The sequence below is a fragment of the Chiloscyllium punctatum genome, chromosome 1 (genome assembly GCF_047496795.1).
Source record: "Chiloscyllium punctatum isolate Juve2018m chromosome 1, sChiPun1.3, whole genome shotgun sequence".
Classification (NCBI taxonomy): Eukaryota; Metazoa; Chordata; class Chondrichthyes; order Orectolobiformes; family Hemiscylliidae; genus Chiloscyllium; species Chiloscyllium punctatum.
Window position 1 is genome coordinate 13455749 of NC_092739.1, and position 22206 is coordinate 13477954.

Here is a 22206-nt window from a genome sequence, read left to right on the forward strand (position 1 = left end):
ATGCAGCTCACGATCAAACTTGAAAGTCTTCACAAATCCAACTTAATTTCAAAATAGTCTGAGCAAATTTAAAATCAGCTCTTCTGGAATCCTGTGCCCAAATCATGAGATTGGAGCATCATCAGCACGATGACTAGTTTGGCAAAACTAAATGCTGAAATACGTTCCAGAAATGGAAACAAAAAACTTTGATTGCCTGCTGGAACAATCCAAAAGGCACGCATCAAGATAGATCAAACATGACAACCAAAGCCAAATGATCCACCAAATGCCGGCCATCATGATAGGCAAAGCTTTCTGGGGTTGGGAGCCACAAGGACTACCTTTAGATGGATGTCAAATGGTCAAAATCCTCTTTACTCATGGGAAGGTATTTCTCTCTCTTATAGATGGTTACATCTTCCCAGCCATTCACCACAATGCTATTTTTAGGACCCTCCTGCATAGAATGGTTGCAGAAAGCTGTCACTGCATTCCAAATTCACTACGTGAACGTCAGGTACAAAAGGATTCAATAATCCATTTTCTCCTAGCTAGCCTAGGAACTGAAACTAATGGTATCCAAATAAGTCAACTTTTATAGGGGGAAAACACACCATAACATGTGCTATGTAAATTGTTACTAGTGTGATAATGCGTTGACCATAAACAGCAGGGCTCAACCAACTTGTAGTAATTGACCCACTTCAATTTCACACCAGCAACTACAACTTTCAATGGGGGTCAAAGAGAAATTAATGACCAGTCACTAAATTCCAGTGAAGTTCAGGATGTTACGACACAGGAAGCCAAACCAGCCTTCTTGTCACGAGATTTACAACACAAATGAAAACATTCAATGACCCTCAATATTGCTCAACTGTTAAACTTTATAAATAAGATTATGGATGCCAAGTTTATAACTTAATAGTTTTACAATAATTACTTTGTTAAGAATGTAACTTTAACACAAACTACACAGCAATTTAATTACCATCTATGATCTTAATTGAATCTATGATCCAATTGTTTTGAATCTAAAACTTTCACTGACATCGGGAGTACTTCTTTTTAAAATTTAAATTTGCCAGTACTTTAAACATTTCAACAACAGATAATAGGCCTTAATAAAATCTTTTAGAGTCACAGAGATACACAGCACAGAAACAGACTGTTTGGACCAACTCATCCATGCTAACCAGATATCCTAAATTAATCTAGTCCCATTTGCCAGTACTTGGCCCATATCCTTGTAAACCATACTTATTCATATAGGCATCTAGAGGCCTATTAAATGTTGTAATTGGACCAGTCTCCACCACTTCCTCTGGCAGCTCACTCCATACATGGACCACACTCTGCATGAAAACAAAGTTTCCCTTTAGGTCCCTTTTAAATCTCACCCTCACCACCCCCCACCAATCGTAAACCCTCCAGTTCTGAACTCGCCCAACCCAGGGAAAATACTGTCTCTCGATTTCATAAACCTCTACACACAGTCAGCCCTCATCCTCCGATTCTCCGAAAACAGCCCCAGCCTGTTCAGCCTCTCCCTAACGCTCAAATCCTCCAAACCAGGTAACATCCTTGTAAATCTTTTCTGAACCCTTTCAAGTTTCACAACATCCTTCTCATAGGAAGGAGACCAGAATTACACAATATTCCAAAAGTGACCTAACCAATGTCCTGTACAACTGCACATGATCTCTCAACTCCTGTACTCAATACTCTGACCAATAAAGGAAAGCATACTAAGCACCTTCTACCTGCGACTATTTTCAATGAACTATGAACCTGCGCACCAAGATCTTTGTTCAGTACCATTGCCTTGGACCTTACCATCGAGTCCTGCCCTGTTCTGCCGTACCAAAAATGCAGTACCACACATTAAACTAAACTCCATCTGCCGCTCCTCAGCCTTGGCCCATCTGATCAAGATCCCGTTATACAAGGAGGTAACCTTCTTCGCTGTCATCTCCAATTTTGATGTCATGTGCAAACTTACTAACTATACCAGCTATGTTCACATCCAAATCGTTTATCTAAATGACAAAAAGCAGTAGACTTAACACCAAGCCTGTGGCACTCCACTGGTCACGGCCCCCAGTCTGAAAAGCAACCCACCACCACCCTCGGTCTTCTACCCTTGAGCCAGTTGTGTATCCAAATGGCTAGTTCTCCCTGGATTCAATGTGATCTAACTTTGCTAACCAGTCTACCATGAGGAACCTTGTCAAACCCTGAAGTCTATAGAGATCATCTCCATTGCTCTGCCCTCATCAATCCTGAGTTTTTTTGAAGTAGTAACAATTAAGTTAGTGAGACATGATGTCCCAAGCACAAAGCCATGTTGACCACCTCTAATCAGTCCTTGCCTTTCCAAATACAAGTAAATCCTGTCCCTCAGGATTTTCTCCAACATCTTGCCCATCACCGATGTCAAGCTCAGCGGTCTGTAGTTCCCTGGATTTTTTTTTGATGGATGCATTATAGGCACTTTAAGACTCTAAATCTTGCTTGTATTCCAAAGTCACCAGTTAATCTAAATAACTCTGCACATTGTTGGAGACATATTTAATACAAATGGGAAACCCTTGTCAGAACTTTGAATAAGTTGATGACTGGAGAATAGATACAGAAAGCAAAACTAAATAAAGCTTCGCATCTGGCATCTAAAGCAAAAGTTGCCTTCATCAAAAACTCGGTCAGCACCAGTTCAACATTTTCAACGTTCTGTGGTTGGGTCACCAGCATTGATCCTCCCTTGACTGACCAATTCAACATCCAATTAGCTGTCAGTAACCGAGCATAACACCTCAGTGATGAATCATCTGGTGTCCTCAGAACAGTACTAATTAACATGCAGGACATTTCCAGGTCAGTTCCCAAACATCCATCTTTTGTTTTTTTTTGTCTGAAATAGCTGCTGTTCCAAGTTCAACACCCATCTGCAACTCCATTTCAAATAATAAAAAAATGAGAACAATAATAAAAAAGAAAGAAATGTCTCAACAGGGCTAACACTTTGTTCTAATGGCTGTCCACAAAAACTCAAGACTGTGGAAACTGTATCATTGCTCATTTCAAAGAGCTCCCCCGAACATTAATTGCAGTCCAACAAAAGGACAAAACTACAGTGGGAGTTGCGCAGCCTCCTGGTAAATGCTGTGAAGATTTTCAGTGTTTAAATTGAGAGATTAGACAAGCTCATTACAAAGGCAGAGGGCTCTTGCAGCACAGTGGAGTGCCCTTGCCTCGAGGTCAGAAGGTCCAGTTTCAAACCCCACCTAACCCAAAAGATGTGCCATATGTCAAAACAGATTGATTAAAGTATTTACAACAAAAGCAAAGCAGCTTTAAAGTGACATTTCAACTTATATGCCCATTTGGACAAAAGACAAGTAGTCAATAGAGTGCATTTTGTATAAATCACCTGTTATGTATATTTTAAGGCCAAAGAGGACAGGCCAGATTAGATTTAGTAATAGCTCATGAGCAGCATTCCCTCTGAGCATTCACAGTTGCACGGAGCTGCCAATGCATCGATTTACACAGACAACACAGGTCTGTGCACCAGACAAAAACCAAAGGAATATTACACAAGACAATTTCAGTTAGTGAGTGTTTTGTTTTAAAAAAACAACAAAATGTCACCCAGCTTTAACAAGTTTATGTTATATGACATCTTCATAGCAAGTGAGACTTGAAGTGGAATTTCTCGCCCAATGATAGAGGCAATACAACTGCAGTACAAGAGGCCCTACAGACAGATAGCTTTGTGATCAACTGTTCGAACACATGACAAGAGCAACTTTCTTGAATATACTGAATGTTCAGATACAAAAGTGATTGCAGAGATTAGAAACTCTTTTGAAAGTAGCAATTGATTCTAGATCAATTAATTTTCAAACTGAAATGAACAGATTTTCCTCAGGTTTTCCCTATGCCCAACCATCTTTAACTGCTTTATCAATGAGCTGCCCACCACCATAAAGTCAGGGTGAGGATGATTACTGACCCTCACAAAAGTTCAATGCCATTTGTGACTCCTCAGATATTGAAGCAGTATGTGGTTGAATACAGAAGACCTACAAAACATCAGTCATTGATGTTTAATAGCGACATCACTGAATCCCCAAGCAACATCTTGGCCAGAAACTGGCCATATCAAAAATGTGGCAGCAACAACAGTTCAGAGAAAAGGCATTTTGGGGTGAGTAACATCCCATCTCTACAACATCCTGCCTACTATCTACAAGGTTCATGTTAGATTGTGCTGAAATACTCTCCTTCAGCCTGGATAGGTATAGCTCCAACACTCAAGAAGCTGGACACCATCCAGGAAAAGGCAGTCTGCTTCACTGACCTCCCCACACACCACTCACCACCTACAAAATTTGCTCCCTACACCACTGAGGTAATGTGACAAAATCTACAAAATACAGTGCAGCAATTCACTGAAGACACCATCTAAAACTGCACCCTCATCACCTAGGACAGGCCAGCAGATACGAGGGAGTATCATGACATGCAAGTTCTCCTCCAAGTAATACCATCCTGACCTGGAACTATACTGCCATTCCTTCACTGTCAGTGGATCAAAATCCTGGCACTCTCTTCATAACAGCACTGACACCCCAAGGACTGACATGGGTTCAAGGCAGAAGCTCACTTTCTCATGGGCAGTTAAGAATGGACTTTAAATGCTGGCCTAGCCAGCAGCACTCTCATCTCATGAACAAATAACAAAAATCTATGAAAGGGATATGAAGCAAAGGATAGTATACAGTTAAATCCTAGCTGAGACCTCATTTAACTGAGGGATGGAACAATACTTGAGCAGCTAAATGATCTATTCCTGTTCCAATGTTCCTGTTTAAATTAGCATTCTAGTTTCAGTTTATACCCAAAACCACTGTCTCCAGTGGCCAAAGGAGAAGGAAGAACTGAGTACAGAATCTCAGGTCTACTCTGGGTCTGATGAAAACAGCTGCGCGCAGGTCCAGGATAAATAGGACTAGAGGCTGGGGTTGTTTGGATTGTCTGCCACTGTTCATGAAATGACCACTGTATATCATCAAAGTGGTTTACTCAAAGCTTTGTGATCATAGGATATAGTCTACATGTTAAAAAACAAAAACTACATCGTAACTGATAGCATTTTTAGTTTGACTAAGCCACTTGTCTCATCTTAGTGACGTTCTCTGCTTTAAGGGAGGCTTGTAGCAGATCTGTCCTGGTGGGCTTTCATAAATTTCTTTGCAAGTACGACGAGCAATCCCCCTTTACCAAAACTTTACAAAATAAAAGATAGAAACAATCACACTTGATAGATACAAGATATCTCTGAAATTCATGTTGTAGTGAACTTAATTTAACTCTGCATTGTGTTAGAGAGACCCAAATCATCTCAATTCATTGTATTACCAGTGAACTTAAAGTCAAGATAAACAATTTAGGCACAATTTTGCACTAAAAGCAATAAAACCTCAGGAGGTAACTCCTGTGGTTTTGTTTAAGATTCATGAAGATAGATAACAACATTTTTAAAAAGTCTGAGACCATTTGGTGTATTTTCAATAAAGATATAATGTTGCCAATTCAAGTCTCACAAGATGGATGAAGGTTTATTTAAATCAGGATCATTCAGTAGTACACAAGATTATCCCTGCAATGCAGACTCTAGGTTATAAATATAACCCTCTCTGTTGAAACTGTATGCAACTTAGTTTTAAAATTACCTTTACGGCCTTTGGGATCTGGTCCACATACTGGGGTTTGATGATGGCCTTGAGATCATCCTCTAGGATCTTTGTAAAATAGTTCTGTAGTTCAGAACCTCGGAAATAAGTCAAAATCTCCTGCCAGTCAGGAGGGTCCTGTTAGGAGACAATAAGTTTAATTACTCCTGACCAGTGCAACATTCTCATGGGCTTTTTGGAGAAAAAAAACCTGCTATATTTTATGTGGAGCTCTGTTCCCTTTAAAGACCAAATTTTTCTGGAAGAAAATAACTTGCTTCTATCAGCTTGTCAAGTGACCATGCTGCGCAAGAGATGGCAAGCTGGATGTTTGGGATATCAAATGGAATTGGGCATAGGCGCACAAGACAGAGAAAAACATCAACAGTCAAAAAACTAGCAAAGTTCTGATCAGAGGTGACAACACTGAGGATACTAATGATGCCTGAGTTTGAATTGGGAGCCTACAACTATAGGACACAAAGGAAATTAAGGGACAGACAACCTTACTGGAAGTAAGAAATCCCAATCCTTATACAAATCCATGAAACAGCACTCAAATTGAAGGCTAACAATTCAATCTATGATAAATACCTGACAAGTTGAGGGTGCAAGTCAAATGGGTGCAGAAGGGAATTTGAGTTGAGGTTCAGTTTAGAGACATGCTACTTTGAATACACTTAACATAACGGACTACTGAAGCTAGACCAAACTAATTGGTATTCAAGTTTAATTTTGTTTTTATGTGGTGAAAAGTTTCTGTTTTAATCAATGAACATCCTGATTTCATTCTTTCCGTAAGTACCTGGCTTTTTGGATTTCCAAAAAGGGAAAAAACTACTCATCTCTATGGAGATCATACCAAAGACATTAGGCACATTAGTCAAGAAACAAGTTTCCAATACTACTTAAATTGTCATACTTTCAGAAAACATGGACAATATACCAAAGTGCTGTTTCATGCCAATGTGTCCGAGAACTAGAAAACAAAAAACAAATTCTGGACAATGACATTTCAAACTATTTGGTGCATGTTTCTTTAAAGAGGTCAGTTTCTACCATTACATACAGTTATGTGCAGTGCAACAATATAATTACATTTAATGATCATCCAGCAAAACTGTTGCAGTTACCACAACACATATTCCACTTATAGCAAGTTTAGCTTTAGACAAAACAAATCATTTGTTAAAATATTTAGTGCTAAGATCATGCAAGCAATATTGGCAAAACTACTTGACAGATTATTAAGTCTGCAACTTTTTGACTACAAACTTCTATGATCAAAACCACTCAGAAAACTCACATCATATTTCCCCAGATTGGGCTTTTGCTTTCCCGCTAGGATCTTCAAAGCTGTGGATTTTCCAATCCCATTCGTTCCCACCAAACCCAAAACTTCACCAGGTCGAGGAATAGGCAACCTAAAATTCAAATGAGTTATTAAAAATGTACACAGCTTTGAAAATACTGCAACTTGCACACAAGTCACACCAAAATATTGTTAAATATGAAATGTCTTCAAGTTGAAATCTGCACGTGGCCGACATTCAGATCAGAGTAGATGATTCCAGAGTTCGTTTCTTTACATTTCGGATAAAGATTAGTTTCCAAAAAGAAAAACTGCAAAGCTTGATCAATTACTAACTTCCCTTCAAAGAGTGTACTTTATTGGTCAATTCTTTTTTGAAAAAGAGAAGTTACATTAAAATTAACATTATGCTTGCAGATGGACAGGCTTTGCTTAGCTTCACGGTCAATAACTTTAGCGTAATCTGTTTAAAATATTCAATTCCACTCTACCAAGATTCATAAGAATTTCTATAAATGATTGGCAGCATGATAATAACATTAGAGTTTTACTTTGTACAACATTTGACTAGAAAATAAATATTCACTGAACAAATTGCTGGAAAATCTCAGCAGGTCTGGCAGCATCTGTGGAGAGAAATCGAAGTTAATGTTTTGGGTCCAGGTCTGATACTACTTCAAGAAGATGTCAATTTACTGTCCAGCACGTTCTCCCATTACTGTGCCTGATTGTCCTTCGAGCTGCTCTACATATCAGAAATAGAAAGACAACCAAAAGCTTCAGTTGCTTCATGACTCTTTGGAGGGTTGGTGTGGACTTGTTGGGCCGAAGGGCTTGTTTCCACACTGTAGGGAATCTAATCTAATAATCTAAAAAAAAAACTCATTTATGAGATGCTTTTCATACAAGAAAGTGCTTTATAGGGGTATTACAAACCAAAGTATTATGTCACAGGACCAAAAGCTTGAAACAAATATGTGTGCAAGGAAAGAATTTCAGAACACAGGGCCTCGGTAACTGAAGGCACAGCCCCCCGCCATGAAGAAAAGTTAAAACTGGGATTTCAAGAGGTCAGAATTAGATGAATATTGATATCTCTAAGGGTTGCTAGGCTGGATATTGCAGAGATAGAGAAAGTGAGGCCATGGAAGGATTTGAAATTAAAGAAAGAGGATTTTAAAAATCAAGGAATTGCTTGATTGGTAGTTAATGCAAGTCTGCAAGGCCAAAAGTCACAGGGATAAACCGAAGGCATATGCAGCATATTTTGAATGACCTTAAATTTAAATGATGGGTAGAATTTACAGAATATTCAAGCACTTCAAGTCAAGTTGTAACACAGAAGGGGAACTAATTTCAGCAACTGTTGAGCCAAGGCAGGGCAATGTTATACAAGATGGAATGGACAGTTTTAATGAAGGTGCAAATATGTTTGGAATCTCCTTGTTGAATCAAATAGTAAATCAAGTTGCAAACTGACTAGTTTAATCTCAGACTATTGTCAGGAACAGGGGTTGATTTGGTAGCTACAGAACTGAACCTGAAAACAATGGCTTTCAGTCTTCCTACATTTCTATTGGATTTTCAATAGACAGACTGATCATTTAGCAACAGTGGAGGAGTTGAGAGAAGACAGCAAGGTAGGCTCAATGTACATACTAAGACAAATGCTCGGATGATATCATTGAGGGGTGGCATGCAGACGAGATAAGAGACCAATGATAGATCTATCAGGGACACCAGAGGAAACAGCATGAGGGAAGGAAGAGAAGCCATTGTAAGTGGAATATTGCATGCAATTCTGGTCTCCTTCCGATCGGAAAGAAGCAGTGCACCTGCAAGAACCAATCTGTCACAGGATTCAGACAGGCACATAGAGAAGCTGTCACCTACTTGAAAAGAGAGTCATATCTGGATTCAGTCAAAATAGCAAGAAGGTCAAAGAGTTTTGAAAGGTTTTGATGGAAAGTTGGAACTCAGGGGACCTGAGATTGGTGAAGAGAAAGGGGGTTCCAATGCAACAGGAGTCTTTGAGGGATGAGGGGAAATGAGAAATGAGGGGTAAAGAGTGATGGGCTTTGGTCTAGACTAACAGCTAAAATGGTTACACAAAATGAATACAGGGAAATCTCATGCTGCATTAGCCTTGTTACAAAGAAATTTTGAAGCTGGCTTTAAACTGGCACATATGATGTTTGGAGTTCAGGAGACTGAGATAGACACCCAAATGTCATTCCTATTTAAACATAAAACCTGACCAAATGGGAAGCAGAAAATAGCAATTTAATAACAGTATGGCATTCAGAATGAAAATCCACAGTCCCATAATAAGATAATGATAGATTGGAACATTACAGACTATTGACTAGGCATAGTGACAGCTTTACACAGTAATTCTAGAAGATAGTTAAGAACCTCTTCCTTTACACCACGGACCCTGTGTTCAATGGATCACCAAACTTAACAGGCAATATACTCAGTACTGAAATCTAACAATAAAGTATTACAAAATAGCTAATAACCCCTTAAATGATCAACAATGCTATCTGTATGTGGGACCACAGGAGATGGGAGAGATCCTAAATGAATATTTTGCATCAGTGGAGAAAGTCATGGAAGCTAGGGGACTTTGGGAAAATAATAGCAACATCTTGAAAAACAGTCCATATTACAGAAGAGATAGTGCTGAGGTCTTAATATGCACAAAAAGTAGATAAATCCCCAGGACCTGGTCAAGTGTATTCCAGGACATTATGGGAAGCTAAGCAAGAAATTGTGGGGGCCCCTTGCTGAGATATTTATATCTCCACAACAATGGGTGAGGTGCCAGAAGACTGGAGAATGGAGAATACTGTGCCTTTATTTAGGAAGCACTACAAGGAAAAGCCAGGGAACAACAGATGGGTGAGCCTGACACCAGTGGTGGGGAGGTTATAGGAGGACATACTGAGAGACAGGATTTACATGCATTTGGAAAGGCGAGAACTGATTAGAGATAGTCAGCATGGTTTTGTGTATGGGAAATTGTCTCTCAAACTTGATTAATTTTTTTTAAGACATGACCAAAAGAGGGATGAAGACAGAGTGGTAGACACTGTCTACATGGACTTTAGCAAGGCATTTAACAGGTTCCACATGGTAGACTGGATAATAAGGTTAGATCACATGGGGTGCAGGGAGCACTAGCCAATTGGATGCAAAATTGGTTTGACAGTAGGAGACAGGGTGCGGTGGTAGAGGGTTGTTGTTTGGACTGGAGGCTTTTGACCAGCAATGTGCCACAAGGATCAGTGTTAGATCCACTGTTGTTTGTCATTTGTACAAATAATTTGGATGGGAATATGATGTGGAGGTGCTGGACTGCGGAGGACAACAGCAATCATACGACACCAGGTATGAGTCCAAAAAGGTGAAGTTCTGACTTCATCTGACCAAGCTCCGAGAGCTTGTGACTTCAAATAAACCTGTTTTGACTTTAATCTGGTGTCGTGTGACCTCTGATGAGGATATAGGTGGCACGGTTACCAGGTTTGTGGGTGACACCAAAATTGGTGATATGATGAACAATGAAGGTTATCTAAGAGTATAACGAGATCTTGATCAGCTGGGCCAAAGGGCCATGGAATAGCAAATGGAGTTTAATTTAGATAAAATGCAAAGGTGTTGCATTTTGCCAAGACAAACCAAGGCAGGGCTCTCACAGTTAATGGTAGGGCTCTGGTGAATGTTATCAAACAGCTAGACCTTGGAGTTGAGGTACACAGTTCCTTGAAAGTGGCATCACAGGTAGACAGGGTAGTGAAGGAGGCACTTGGCATTCTTTCATCAGTCAGAGCATTGACTATAGGAGTTGAGACATCATGTTGCGGCTGTATAAGACGTTAGTGGGGCCACTTTTGGATTACTGCGTAGAGTTCTGGTCACCCTGCTTTAGGAAGGAAGTTATGAAACTGGAAAGGGTGCAGAAAAGAATTACAAAAGCATGTTAGTGAGACCGGAGAGCTTGAGTTATGAGGTGGCGCTGGGATCTCCGCACCCCCCCATTCCCCGTACCTCCACAGTTTAGGAGGCTGAGGGGTGTCTTTAGAGGTTTATAAAATCATGAGGGGCATAGATAAAGTGAATAGCCAAGTTCTTTTTCCCTAGGGTTTGGCTTCCAAAAATAGAGGGCATAGGTTTAAAGGTGAGAAGGGAAATATTTAAAAAGGACCCGAGGGGCAACTTTTTCTACACAGAAGGTGGTGCATACATGGAAGAAACTGCCAGGGGAAGTAGTGAAGGTGGATACAATTCCAACATTTAAAAGACTTTTCAACAGATACATGAAGATGAAAGGTATTAGAGTGATATAGGTCAAATGCAGGGGAATGGGATTACTTCCATTTGGGATACCTGGTCAGCATGGACAAGTTAGACTGAAGGATCTGTTTCTGTGCTGTATGACTTAGTGATTTTATGATCAGCTCACAGATACAGAACTTTATTTGATATCCCAACAGCAACTCTGAATTCTGTTATCAGAGGCAGTATTCCTGGAACAGTCATCAGGTAAAAACATATTTTAGTGTTTAGTTCTGGACAAATGTCATTCAAATATTAAGCAATTCATTCAAGGCATGACAACCTTCATAATGGTCTTAGTTTTCAATAAGCAGCTTCACTTTTAAAAAGAGTAATGCTAATCATATGCAAACCTACTGTGTCGTTAATACTTGATGCAAGCAAATCCCAAGATTTCATATTTTTTCAGTTAAATTCACCTCTAGTTGAGATTTAACAAATCATCAGACTGAGCTCAAAGGTGAATTTGTCTTCTTTTTGGAACAGTAATTAAACAGAAGCACTTATATATCCTATGGACATTTACCACATCATCTCAAAATCTACCAAGTGGAAGGGTATTCATACGTGCACTTGTAATGTCAAGGCATACAAGGCTATGAGCCAAATGCTGGAAAATGGAATTTGAATAGTTCGGTCGTTGCTTCTGATTGGCACAGACCCAATGAGCCCAAGGGCCTTTTTCTGTACCGTAGACATCTATGACTTCTTATTCACAATCTTTCCAAATTTTTCAATATCATTACCTGTGAAGTTTGAAGGAGTTTGCACAGTATCGGTGTGTTGTCTCTTTAGCTAAATTACTTGGCAAGTTAACAATCGACAAAGCCCCAAAAGGACATTTCTGAAACAAGAAATAGAAAATATAAATCATTAACAAAATGTTATCATCATCACATCTCCTGGTGACACTACCAGAATTTACATTATTTTGTACACTTAATAATAAGCGGAAAATGATAGAATAAATACATTTTGAGGGAATTTATAGAAAAGAACTACAATCTAAAAAGGAGTACAGAGAGAAATAAATTTAAAAATCTACTGCAATTACAAATTGAATATTTGCAGAGAACAATTACATTAAAATCTTACAAACTTTTATAAATTGGTGTATGAGGAACACACGGATTTCTGGGAGGAGATCATATTTAGAAAGGCGACTTAGTGGGGATGGGGTGGTGAAGAGATCACTGACAGGATTGCAAGAAACATGTACAAAATGCAAATTTTATGATTAAACAAGCTAGCCTTTATGGTATCCAGTGATTTTAGTTTTTAAAAAAAATGTCACTAGAAGGGAAGGCAATAGCCTAGTGGCATTATTGCTAGATTATTAATCTAGAGAGTCAGACAACTTTCTGGGAACCAGGTCCGAATCCCGCTATGGCAGATGATGGAATCTGAATTCAATAAAATCTGAAATCAAAGAATCTAACAATGATCACAAAACCATTGTTGATTGTTGGAAAAACCCATCTGGTTCACTCATGTCCTTCAGGGAAGGAAATCTGCCATCCTTACCTGGTCTGGCCTAAATGTGACTCCAGACCCACAGCAATGTGCCTTGACTCTCAATTGCCCTCTGAAATGGCCCAGCAAGCCATTCAGTTGTACCAATCGCTACAAAGTCTCAAAAGAATTGAAACTGGATAAATCACCTAGCATCAGAAATCACCAGAAAAGACAACAGTGGAAACTGCTCTGTGACCCTGCAGAGTCCTCCTCACTAATACTTGGTGCTTGGGAGAGCGGTCTCACAAAATCCTATCTTACAGACAATGTCCCAGATACAACCATTACCATCCCTGAATATGTCCTGTCCCACTGGCAGAACAGACCCAGCAGAAATGGCAGTACAGTGGTATACAGTCCAGAGGGAATTGCTTTAGGAGTCCTCAATATTGACTCTGGACCCCATGAAGTCTTATGGCTTCAGATTAAACATGGGCAAGGAAACCTCCTGCTGATGACCGCACACCATCCTCCCTCAGCTGATGAGCCGATACTCCTCCATGTTGAACAACACTTAGAGAAAGCATAGAAGATGGCAGGGCACAAAATGTACTCGCTGAGGGATTCAATGCCCACCATTAAGAGTGGCTCGGCAGCAGTACCACTAATCAAGCTGGTCAGGTACCAAAACACATAGCTGCTAGACTGGGCCTGTGGCAGTTGATGAAGGAACCAAAAGGAAAAACCGTACTTGACCTCATCCGTACCAATCTGCTAGCTGCAGAAGCATCGGTCAGTGACAGCATCGATAAGAGTGACCACAGCTCAGTCCTTGTAGAGACAAAATCCCACCTTCACATTGAGAATAACATCCATCACCTTGAGTTGCACTATCATCCTCCTAAATGGGATAGAGTTCGAACAGATCTAGCAACTCAAGACAGGCATCCATGAGGCACTGTGGGCCATCAACAGCAGAATTGTCCTCCAGCACAATCTGTAACCTAATGGCCCAGCATATACCCCACTCAGCCATTACTATCAAGCTAGGGGATTAATCCTGGTTCAATGGATAGTGCAAGAGGGCATGCCAGAAGCAGCACCAAGCATACCTGAAGATGGGGTATCAATCTTGTAAAGCCATTGAGCAGTTCACTTGCATGCCAAACAGCAAGTGATAGACTGAGCTAAGCGATCCTATAACCTACAGATGAGATCCAAGCTCTGCAGCTCTGCCACATCCAATCGTGAATGGTGGGAGGCAATTAAACAATTCACTGGAGGAGGCGGCTCCACAAATATCCCCATCCTCAATGATGGAAGAGCACAGTACAAATGATAAGGCTGAAGTATTCGCAGCAATCTTCAGCCAGAAGTACCAAGTAAATGATCAATTCTGGCCTGCTCCAGCGGTTCCCAGCATTACAGAAACCAGTCTTCTGCCAATTTGATTCGCTCTACATGACATTGAGAAATGGTTGGAGACACTGGATATGGCATAGGCTATGTGCCCTGACAACATTCCAGCAATAGTACTGACGATTTATGCTATACAACTTGCTGCTCCCCTAGTCAAGCTGTTCCAGTACAGTTACAATACTGGCACCTATCCAACAATGTGTAAAATTGCCCAATTCCTGTACATGCAAAGCAGGATAAATCCAAACCCAGCCAATTACTGCCCCAGTCTACTTTTGATCATCAGTGAAGTGATGGATGGTGTCATCAACAGTGCTATCAAGCACTTGCTCAGTGACGCCCAGTTTGGGTTCCGCCAGGGCCAATCAGCTCCTGACCGCATTACAGCCTTAGTTCAAACATAGACAAAACAGCTGAATTCCAGAAGAGTGTCAACCCTTAACCTGCATTCGACTAGGTGCGACATCAAGAAGCACTAGCAAACCTGGAATCAATGGGTATTAGGGGACAAACTCTCTGGTGGTTAAAGTCATACTTGACACATAGAAAGTTGGTCGTGGCTGTTGGAGGTTATTCATCGCAGCTCCAGGGCAGCTCTGCAGGAGTTCCTCAGAGTGGTGCCCTGGGCCCAACCATCTTCAGCTGCTTCAATGACCTTCCCTCCATAAGGTCAGAAGTGGGGATGTTCACTAATGATTCCACAATGTTCAGTACCATTCGCGACTCATCAGACATTGAAACAGTCGATGCCCAGATGCAACATGATCTGGACAATATCCAGGCTTGAGTTGACAAGTCTCAAGTAACATTCACGCCAAATAAATACAACTCTATGACCATCACCAACAAGACAATCTAAACACCTTACAGCATAAAGGGCAATGGTACCATCACTGAATTCCCCCACTATCAATGTCCTGGGAGTTGTTAATGAACAGAAACTCAACTGGAGTCATCACATAAATGCAGTGGCTACAAGAGCAGATCTGAGGCTATGAATACTGCAGCGAGTAACTCCCCTCAAAAGCCTGTCCACCACCTACCAGGTAAAAGTCAAGAGTCTAATGGAATACTCCCCACTTGCCTGGATGAGTGCAGCCCCAACAATACTCAAGAAACTTGACACAATCCAGGACAAAGCAGCCTGCTTGATTGGCACCACATCCACAAGCATCCACTCCCTCCACCAATGTTCAGTATTACACACTGCTGCTATCCACAAAATGCACTGTAGAAAATCTCAGAAAGCATCTTCTAAACGCAAGACCACTCCCACTTCCACTTAGAAGGACAAGGGCAGCAGATATATGGATGCACCACCACCTTCAAGTTCCCCTGCAAGCCATTCACCATCCCGACTTGGAAATACATTGCCATTCCTTCACTGTAACTGAGTCAAAATTCTGAAATTCCCTACATTGGCATTGTGGGTCAAACCACAGCAGGTGGACTAGAGGAAAATCAGGAGGACAAAAAGGGCACATGAGATAATTTTGGCAAATAGAATTAAGGAGAATCCAAAGTGTTTCTACAGATACATTAAGGACAAAAGGGTAACTAGTGAGAATAGGGCCCCTCAAAGATCAGCAAGGCAGCCTTTGTGTGGAGCCACAGAAAATGGGGGAGATACTAAACGAGTATTTTGCATCAGTATTTACTGTGGAAAAGGAAATGGAAGATATAGTTTGTAGGGAAATAGATGGTGACACTTTGCAAAATGCCCAAATTACAGAGGAGGAAGTGCTGGATCTCTTGAAACGCATAAAGGTGGATAAATCCCCAGGATCTGATCACCCTAGAACTCTGTGGGAATCGAGAGAAGTGATTAGAAGGCAATGATGGATAATCCGCTCATCACTTCCAACTGAAGCTGGCTAAAAATGTTCCAGTCTTTTTATTATGCACTGATGGGCTCCATCATTTTTGGGCAAGAGGTGGTTTGTGGATTGTTCTCCTCCAGTTAGGTTTTGTTTTTATTGAAACCTTTGGTCTTATAATTCAAACCAATCTTCATTAAATTCAGTTCCATGACGTTTAGGTGCATGGGATTAGTTTAGAATGGCATCACAGTTGGCACAAACACATTGGGCCGAAGGGGCTGTTCCTCTGCTATACCATTCTACATTAAAATTTTGGCACACAGTGAAACCACCTCGACTTTTAACATGACTTAGGTTTTACTCTGACAAGTGCACCTTCAAACAGTACAAAAGGCTTTTTAAAAAAAAAATTCCCTATTTAGGACCCAGGCAGTCTACCAGGTCACCTTTTAGAGTTTAATATTGACAATGAAATGGAAGATAATTTGATCATTCTGACAACAACTAGAATTTCAATACCATCTTTTGGTGGAGTGAAACATCCCAAGGAATGCTGCAGGAGCACTGTCAAGCAAACTTTGTAAAATGGAGGGTGACTGATGTTGTACTTTTGCTTAAGAAAGGTTGTAAACAGAAACCAGGGAACCAGAGACCTGCTAGTCTGACTTTGGTTGCTGGAGGTGTTTATAAAAATAGGGATTTGTGGACATTGAGAGGCAAAAAGTAGACTAGAGATAGTCAGCATGGTTTTGAGCAGGAAAACATCTCACAAATTTGATTGAGTTTCTTTTGAGAAAGGTACCAGAAAGATTGATGATGGCAAGGTTCTGTACGGGTAGACTAATTAGTGAAGCTAAGACACGAGGGATTCAGGGTGAGCTTGCAAAATGGATATACGATTGGTTTAAACAGGAGTGAGAGATCGTGGAGGCCTGTGACCAGCAGTGTTACAGGGGGATCAGTTCTAGGTCCTCTTTTGTTTGTAATTTATATAAATGATTTGGATGAGAATACAGAAGGCATAGTTAGTAAATTTGTGGATGACACCAAAATCGGCAGCCATGATGTGGAGGTGTCAGTGTGGGACTGGGGTGGATAAAGTTAAAAATCCTAACACCAGATTATCGTCCAACAGATTAATTTGCAAGTACACCTAGACAACCCTTTATCCGAAAGCTCCAAAATCTGAAGGTATTTTTGCGAAGTTTTTATCTCAGTAACAAGGTCGTTTGGCGTGCAAACAGTTAACCCAACTCCATATCCACCCGATGCGCATCACTCACATGTGGTTGGGTGGGGGGTGGTGGGGGGGGGGGGGGAAAAAGAGGTTATGTGGTCCAACACTGGCAGGCCTCAATTTTGTCTCAGGGCCTGTTAGTCACAGTGAGGCTGCTGTTTGGTAAGATTTTTAAAAATTTCACCGTTGAACTGTCACTTCTTCCAAAATTCAAAAAATTCCAAATTCCGAAAACTAGCTGGTCCCCAGCGTTTCGGATAAAGGACTGCGTTCCTGTACTAGCTTTCCGGGCATTGCTCCTCATCAGATAAGTTAGTGGGTCCTATGATCATGCCCCACTGGGTAGCTGACAAAGGAGCAGTGCTCCAAAAGGTAGTACCTCCAAATAAACCTATTGGTCTATAACCTGGCATCGTGATCATTAACCAAAACTGGTGGCACAGTAGAAGGTTTGCTACGATTACAAAGGTATCTTGATCAAATGGGTCAATGGACTGAAAAAAAAACAGCAGATGGAGTCCAATCTGGATCAGTGCAAGGTAGGGCCCTGCACAGTGTTGCAGAAGGGAGACCTTGGGGTACAGGTACATAGTTCTTTGAAGTTTGTATCACATATAGTCAGGGCGATTAAAATGTGTTGGCACGCTTGCCTTCATTGCTCAGTCCTTGGAGTATTGGAGTATGAGAGTTGGGAAGTCATGTGGAAGTTGTACAGGATATTGGTGAGCAGTCTTCTGGAATACTGTGTCCAGTTCCGGTTGCCCAGTTATTGGAAGGATATTAAGCTGGAGAGGATTGAGAAGATATTGCCGGGAATGTTGCTAGGTATGGAAGGTTTGTGTTATAAAGGAAGGTTGGATTGGCTGGGACATTTTTCACTGGAACATTGGAGGTTAAGAGGCAACCTGATAGGAGTTTATAAAATAATGAGGTATGAAGTTAATGGTAGTTTTCTTTTCACTAGGATTTCAAAACCAGGAGGCACATTTTTAAGGAGAGACGAGAGAGATTTAAAATAAACATGAGAGGCAATTTTTTTTTTAAAAACACAGAGGGTGGTTAGTTTGTGGAATGAACATCTTGTGGACGTGGACACAATTACAAAGTTTAAGAGACGTTTGGATAGGTACATGAACAGGAAATGTTTGGAGGGACAAGGGCCATGAACAGGCAGGTGGGACTAGTTTAGTTTGGGAGTATGTTCAGTATAGACTGGTTGGACAGAAGGGTCTGCTTCTGTGCCTCGTAACGTCATATGTTCCAGTGAAAAATATCCCCGCTGATCCAAACTAACTGTTTCTTAGGTTAGCACTCATGCAGAAAGTGGATAGGTTCTAGATTGCGTTGTCTGAGAATTTGATGGAGGCGTGTTCAGTGAAGGCATTCAGGAGTGAATTAGATTATCAGAGAAGGAGGAGTGTATAGGGCTACAGGGATAAAACAGGGAAGTTGCTGTGTGAATGGCTCCTTCAGAGTCAGCACACTAAGGCTCAAAGGCCATTTCCTGTACAGTAACCATTCTAGGGGTTCATCACCCACTAAATACCATTAGTATTTATAAACATTCCGTTTAAGTATTATCAGATAGCACACATGTGCATAATGGATCACTTATAGTGTTATGTAGAAATTCAGTAAATTGTTCCAGTGGTCAGTTGCAAGGACCAGAGCTATACTGACTAAATAGGGACAGATTCTATTCTTGTCTGTGCTGACCCAGCCAATTTTGCCATAACCTGAATGAAGAAAATTATCCCAGAGGGAAAATGGGCAATTGCAACAAGACCAATAAAAAGATGGGAAGGAAACAGGACACATCAGGATAAACAAAATGGGATGCTGTTGCATATCTTTGAAAACTGATTATGTTTCTAGCTCACAAAAAGACAATATGTTCACCCCATACACAATATTTTCTAGTTTATCTAATAACAGCTTAAGTATTTTAGTAACATTGCTGGATAGTTAATGCTGAATATTTACAGATCCAATGTAATATTACTGGACATTAGAAGGAACAAAAATTAATTTTATTGTTTTCAAAATCATAGCATTTTTCAATGAGATTCAATTGGTGCAAACCATTTGCAGAATCAACAGTCAATAAAGTGACATACTTAAGAAATCAGCAACATTTAAACTTTAGCTGGCATCACAACAGCTTCCCAGCAAACACACAGCTTACCTTAATGCAAATCCCACAACCAATACAGAGAGTTTCTGAAATCCAGGCAATCTTACTTTGAGCAGTAACTTCAATACAAAGCTTTCCTGCAAATAAAAAAACAAAAGAAATAGTTTTACTTAAAGTTTCTAAATTTGTACTAGAGACTTGTTTTATAATTTAGGAATTCACTAAAATTTACATACAATTTAAAGAAAATTATTAGAGACTAAGCTAGTGGCTTTGCTGTAATGTCACTAAACTAGCAATCCAGATCCACAGCCTAATACCTTGGTCACTTGATTCAAATTCCACCATGGCTGATGATGAAATTTGAATTCAATAAAAATCTGGATTAAAAGGCTCTCCCAATGGAGGCCATGTAACCACTGCTGTTTATTGTAAAAACAAAACCCATCTGGTTCACAAACATCCTTTAGGGAGTGATTTTGCTGACCTCACCTAGTCTGTTCTGATATAACACGATTGTTCTGCTCTCGTGCTATGTTATAAGGAAATCGTGGAATAGCTGCACTTTTTACACTAATGGAGCCAGAATCACATTATAGCCAATACAGGTTTAAAAAGCTGGCATTCTATAAATAATGGTTGAAATTCTTCAATTGTGTTAAAGCCAATTCAGGTTGAAGAAACACATTGTAGCAGAACCAACTGTACTGCCATTGAGAGCAATTAAGTACAGACAACAAATACTAGCTGTGTCAGCAATTCCACACCTCATGAGAATACATTTTAAAACATTAACCTTGGGAGGAGTGCAATTAATTCCTAGTGCAATCAGAGTGAAACATAGGATCAAATAAGGGCAGGCTGCACAAACTGGCCTTTTACTCTCTTCAGCATGGATAATTAAGTAGGAGGCATCCTTTGAATAGTGTAGAAAAATAAAGTTATTTCCAATGTTAAGAATATCAAGAACAAGGGGTCACTTCAAAATTAGAGCTAGGTCATTTAAGAAGGAAATTAGAAAACATTTTCTCTGCCCCAAAAGGCTTCAGTTGTCACAAAATTGGAGCTTTCAAGATTGAGCTCAGACGTTCATTGGCTGAAACATATCTAGGGATACGGAGTTAAGTCCAGTAAATAGTGTTGAAAAACTAATCAGCCATGATCTGTTAGAATGGTACAGTAGGCTTAATGACCTGAATGGTGATCTCCTATTCAATTATAGGGAAGAATGCAGTTACACTGCATCTCCAATGAAAGGGCCTCTAGGGAGGTGAGCAGAATGGCTTTGATTTGACCAAAATTAAAAACTGTTAAAAGCTTTGAATCATTTAGGACTGGAGTCTTGAGCTTGTTTGCTTCAAATTCACATTACGGCCAGGAAAGACAATGCATAAATTAAACAGCACCAATTTTCCGATGGCCAGATAGTTATTTCTGCTGCTTGGATGGGTGTTGTGCATTGCGTCCAAGCAGAATCCATCAGTTTACACGCTCTATGGATACTGTCCAAGAAATTGAAGATTCTGGCTGACAATTTACCTATGCTTGGAACTCTCCAAAAGGGTCCACTTAAATCAGAGAATTCTTGCAGCAGTGAATAGTTATTCAGGAAAGAGACAATTAAAAACATAAGAGAATTCCTGGTTAGCTATTAAACTGATCCCAGCAATTTTCCATTTTCCAAACCAAACATACCCCCTCGACCTTTACCTGATAACAGTCCCCTGACCCACTGAGACCTAGCTTCACCACCAGATTCAACATTACCTCATGACCCAACACGCTACATCCATTACCTACGAGCAGCCACATCCCCACAGACTGGAGACTCCTTCCCTCACAACTTCTCTCTGGGAACCCAAGAACTGCCTCCTTTCACTCCTACATGCCTGGCACCTGAACCTCGTACATCTCTGAAACTTATAAATTTCCCAGGATCTGTTGAATCTTCTGTGATGTTGGACATTTAAATCACAGCAGAAGACAACTACTGCTGTGGGAAATGGGATATGGTTCAACTATCCTGCACTACGAGAGACCCGTGGGATTTAGAGTACATTTTTCATTTCTGAAGGAGCCCTGATCAAAATCGCCTGGCACAAAGTTAAAACTCTTTCTGACCATTAAAAAAACAGCAGAATGATAATTGAAGTATATCTGCCACTCATCAAAATCCAGCCAAAGATGTTTCTGCAGTTCATGGAACATAACAGTCAACTATCCACAATCAGGATAATGGCTTTTACACAGAAAGCTGATAATTGCAATTTTTAAATTAATACTTTAAAATAGTCGAATTAATTTAATGTAGGTAAATTAATTTGCTGTGGCTTGATTTTTGGAATTTACTTTAAGACCATATTTCGACAAAAGGAAATTAAAGCATAGAGAAAATTATGGGTGAAACTTTCAGTTACTTGTAATGGGGGCGGGGGGGAAAAATAAGAGAGAAATCGTCATCATCAACGATCAATGCTTTTAATACAATTGAATTTTTTATTATACGTTTTAAGAAAAATTGATTACACTTAGCATGTTGTTGAAAAGAGATAGGGATCAAGGATAAATTCTTGGAGGAAAGCAAAAAGGTCTATCACAGAAGTGAGAAAAAAAGCAATTACAAGTCATTGAATGGAACCATGTGGGAACAGTTCCACCCATCTGGATGACAGTAGAGAGGGTTTGGAGTTAGGTGGGAGTCAACTGTCAGAAAGTAGAGAAAGATGAAAAGGAGAAGTTTAGCTTAAGTCATCCAAGAAGTCATTTGT

At 40.2% G+C, this 22206-nt stretch overlaps 1 protein-coding gene across 1 annotated transcript in view; it reads right to left on the reverse strand.

Annotated features, from left to right (window-relative positions):
* The window catches only part of abce1 (ATP-binding cassette, sub-family E (OABP), member 1), a 59536-nt gene that overhangs the window by 21210 nt on the left and 16120 nt on the right, over positions 1 to 22206 (reverse strand). The window contains exons 3-6 of the mRNA XM_072571305.1: positions 19490 to 19575; positions 12120 to 12217; positions 7027 to 7144; positions 5721 to 5858 (exon numbers count right to left, since the gene is read on the reverse strand). Of these exons, the coding sequence (XP_072427406.1) occupies positions 5721 to 5858; positions 7027 to 7144; positions 12120 to 12217; positions 19490 to 19575 (440 nt within the window). The remainder of the gene's footprint in view (positions 1 to 5720; positions 5859 to 7026; positions 7145 to 12119; positions 12218 to 19489; positions 19576 to 22206) is intronic.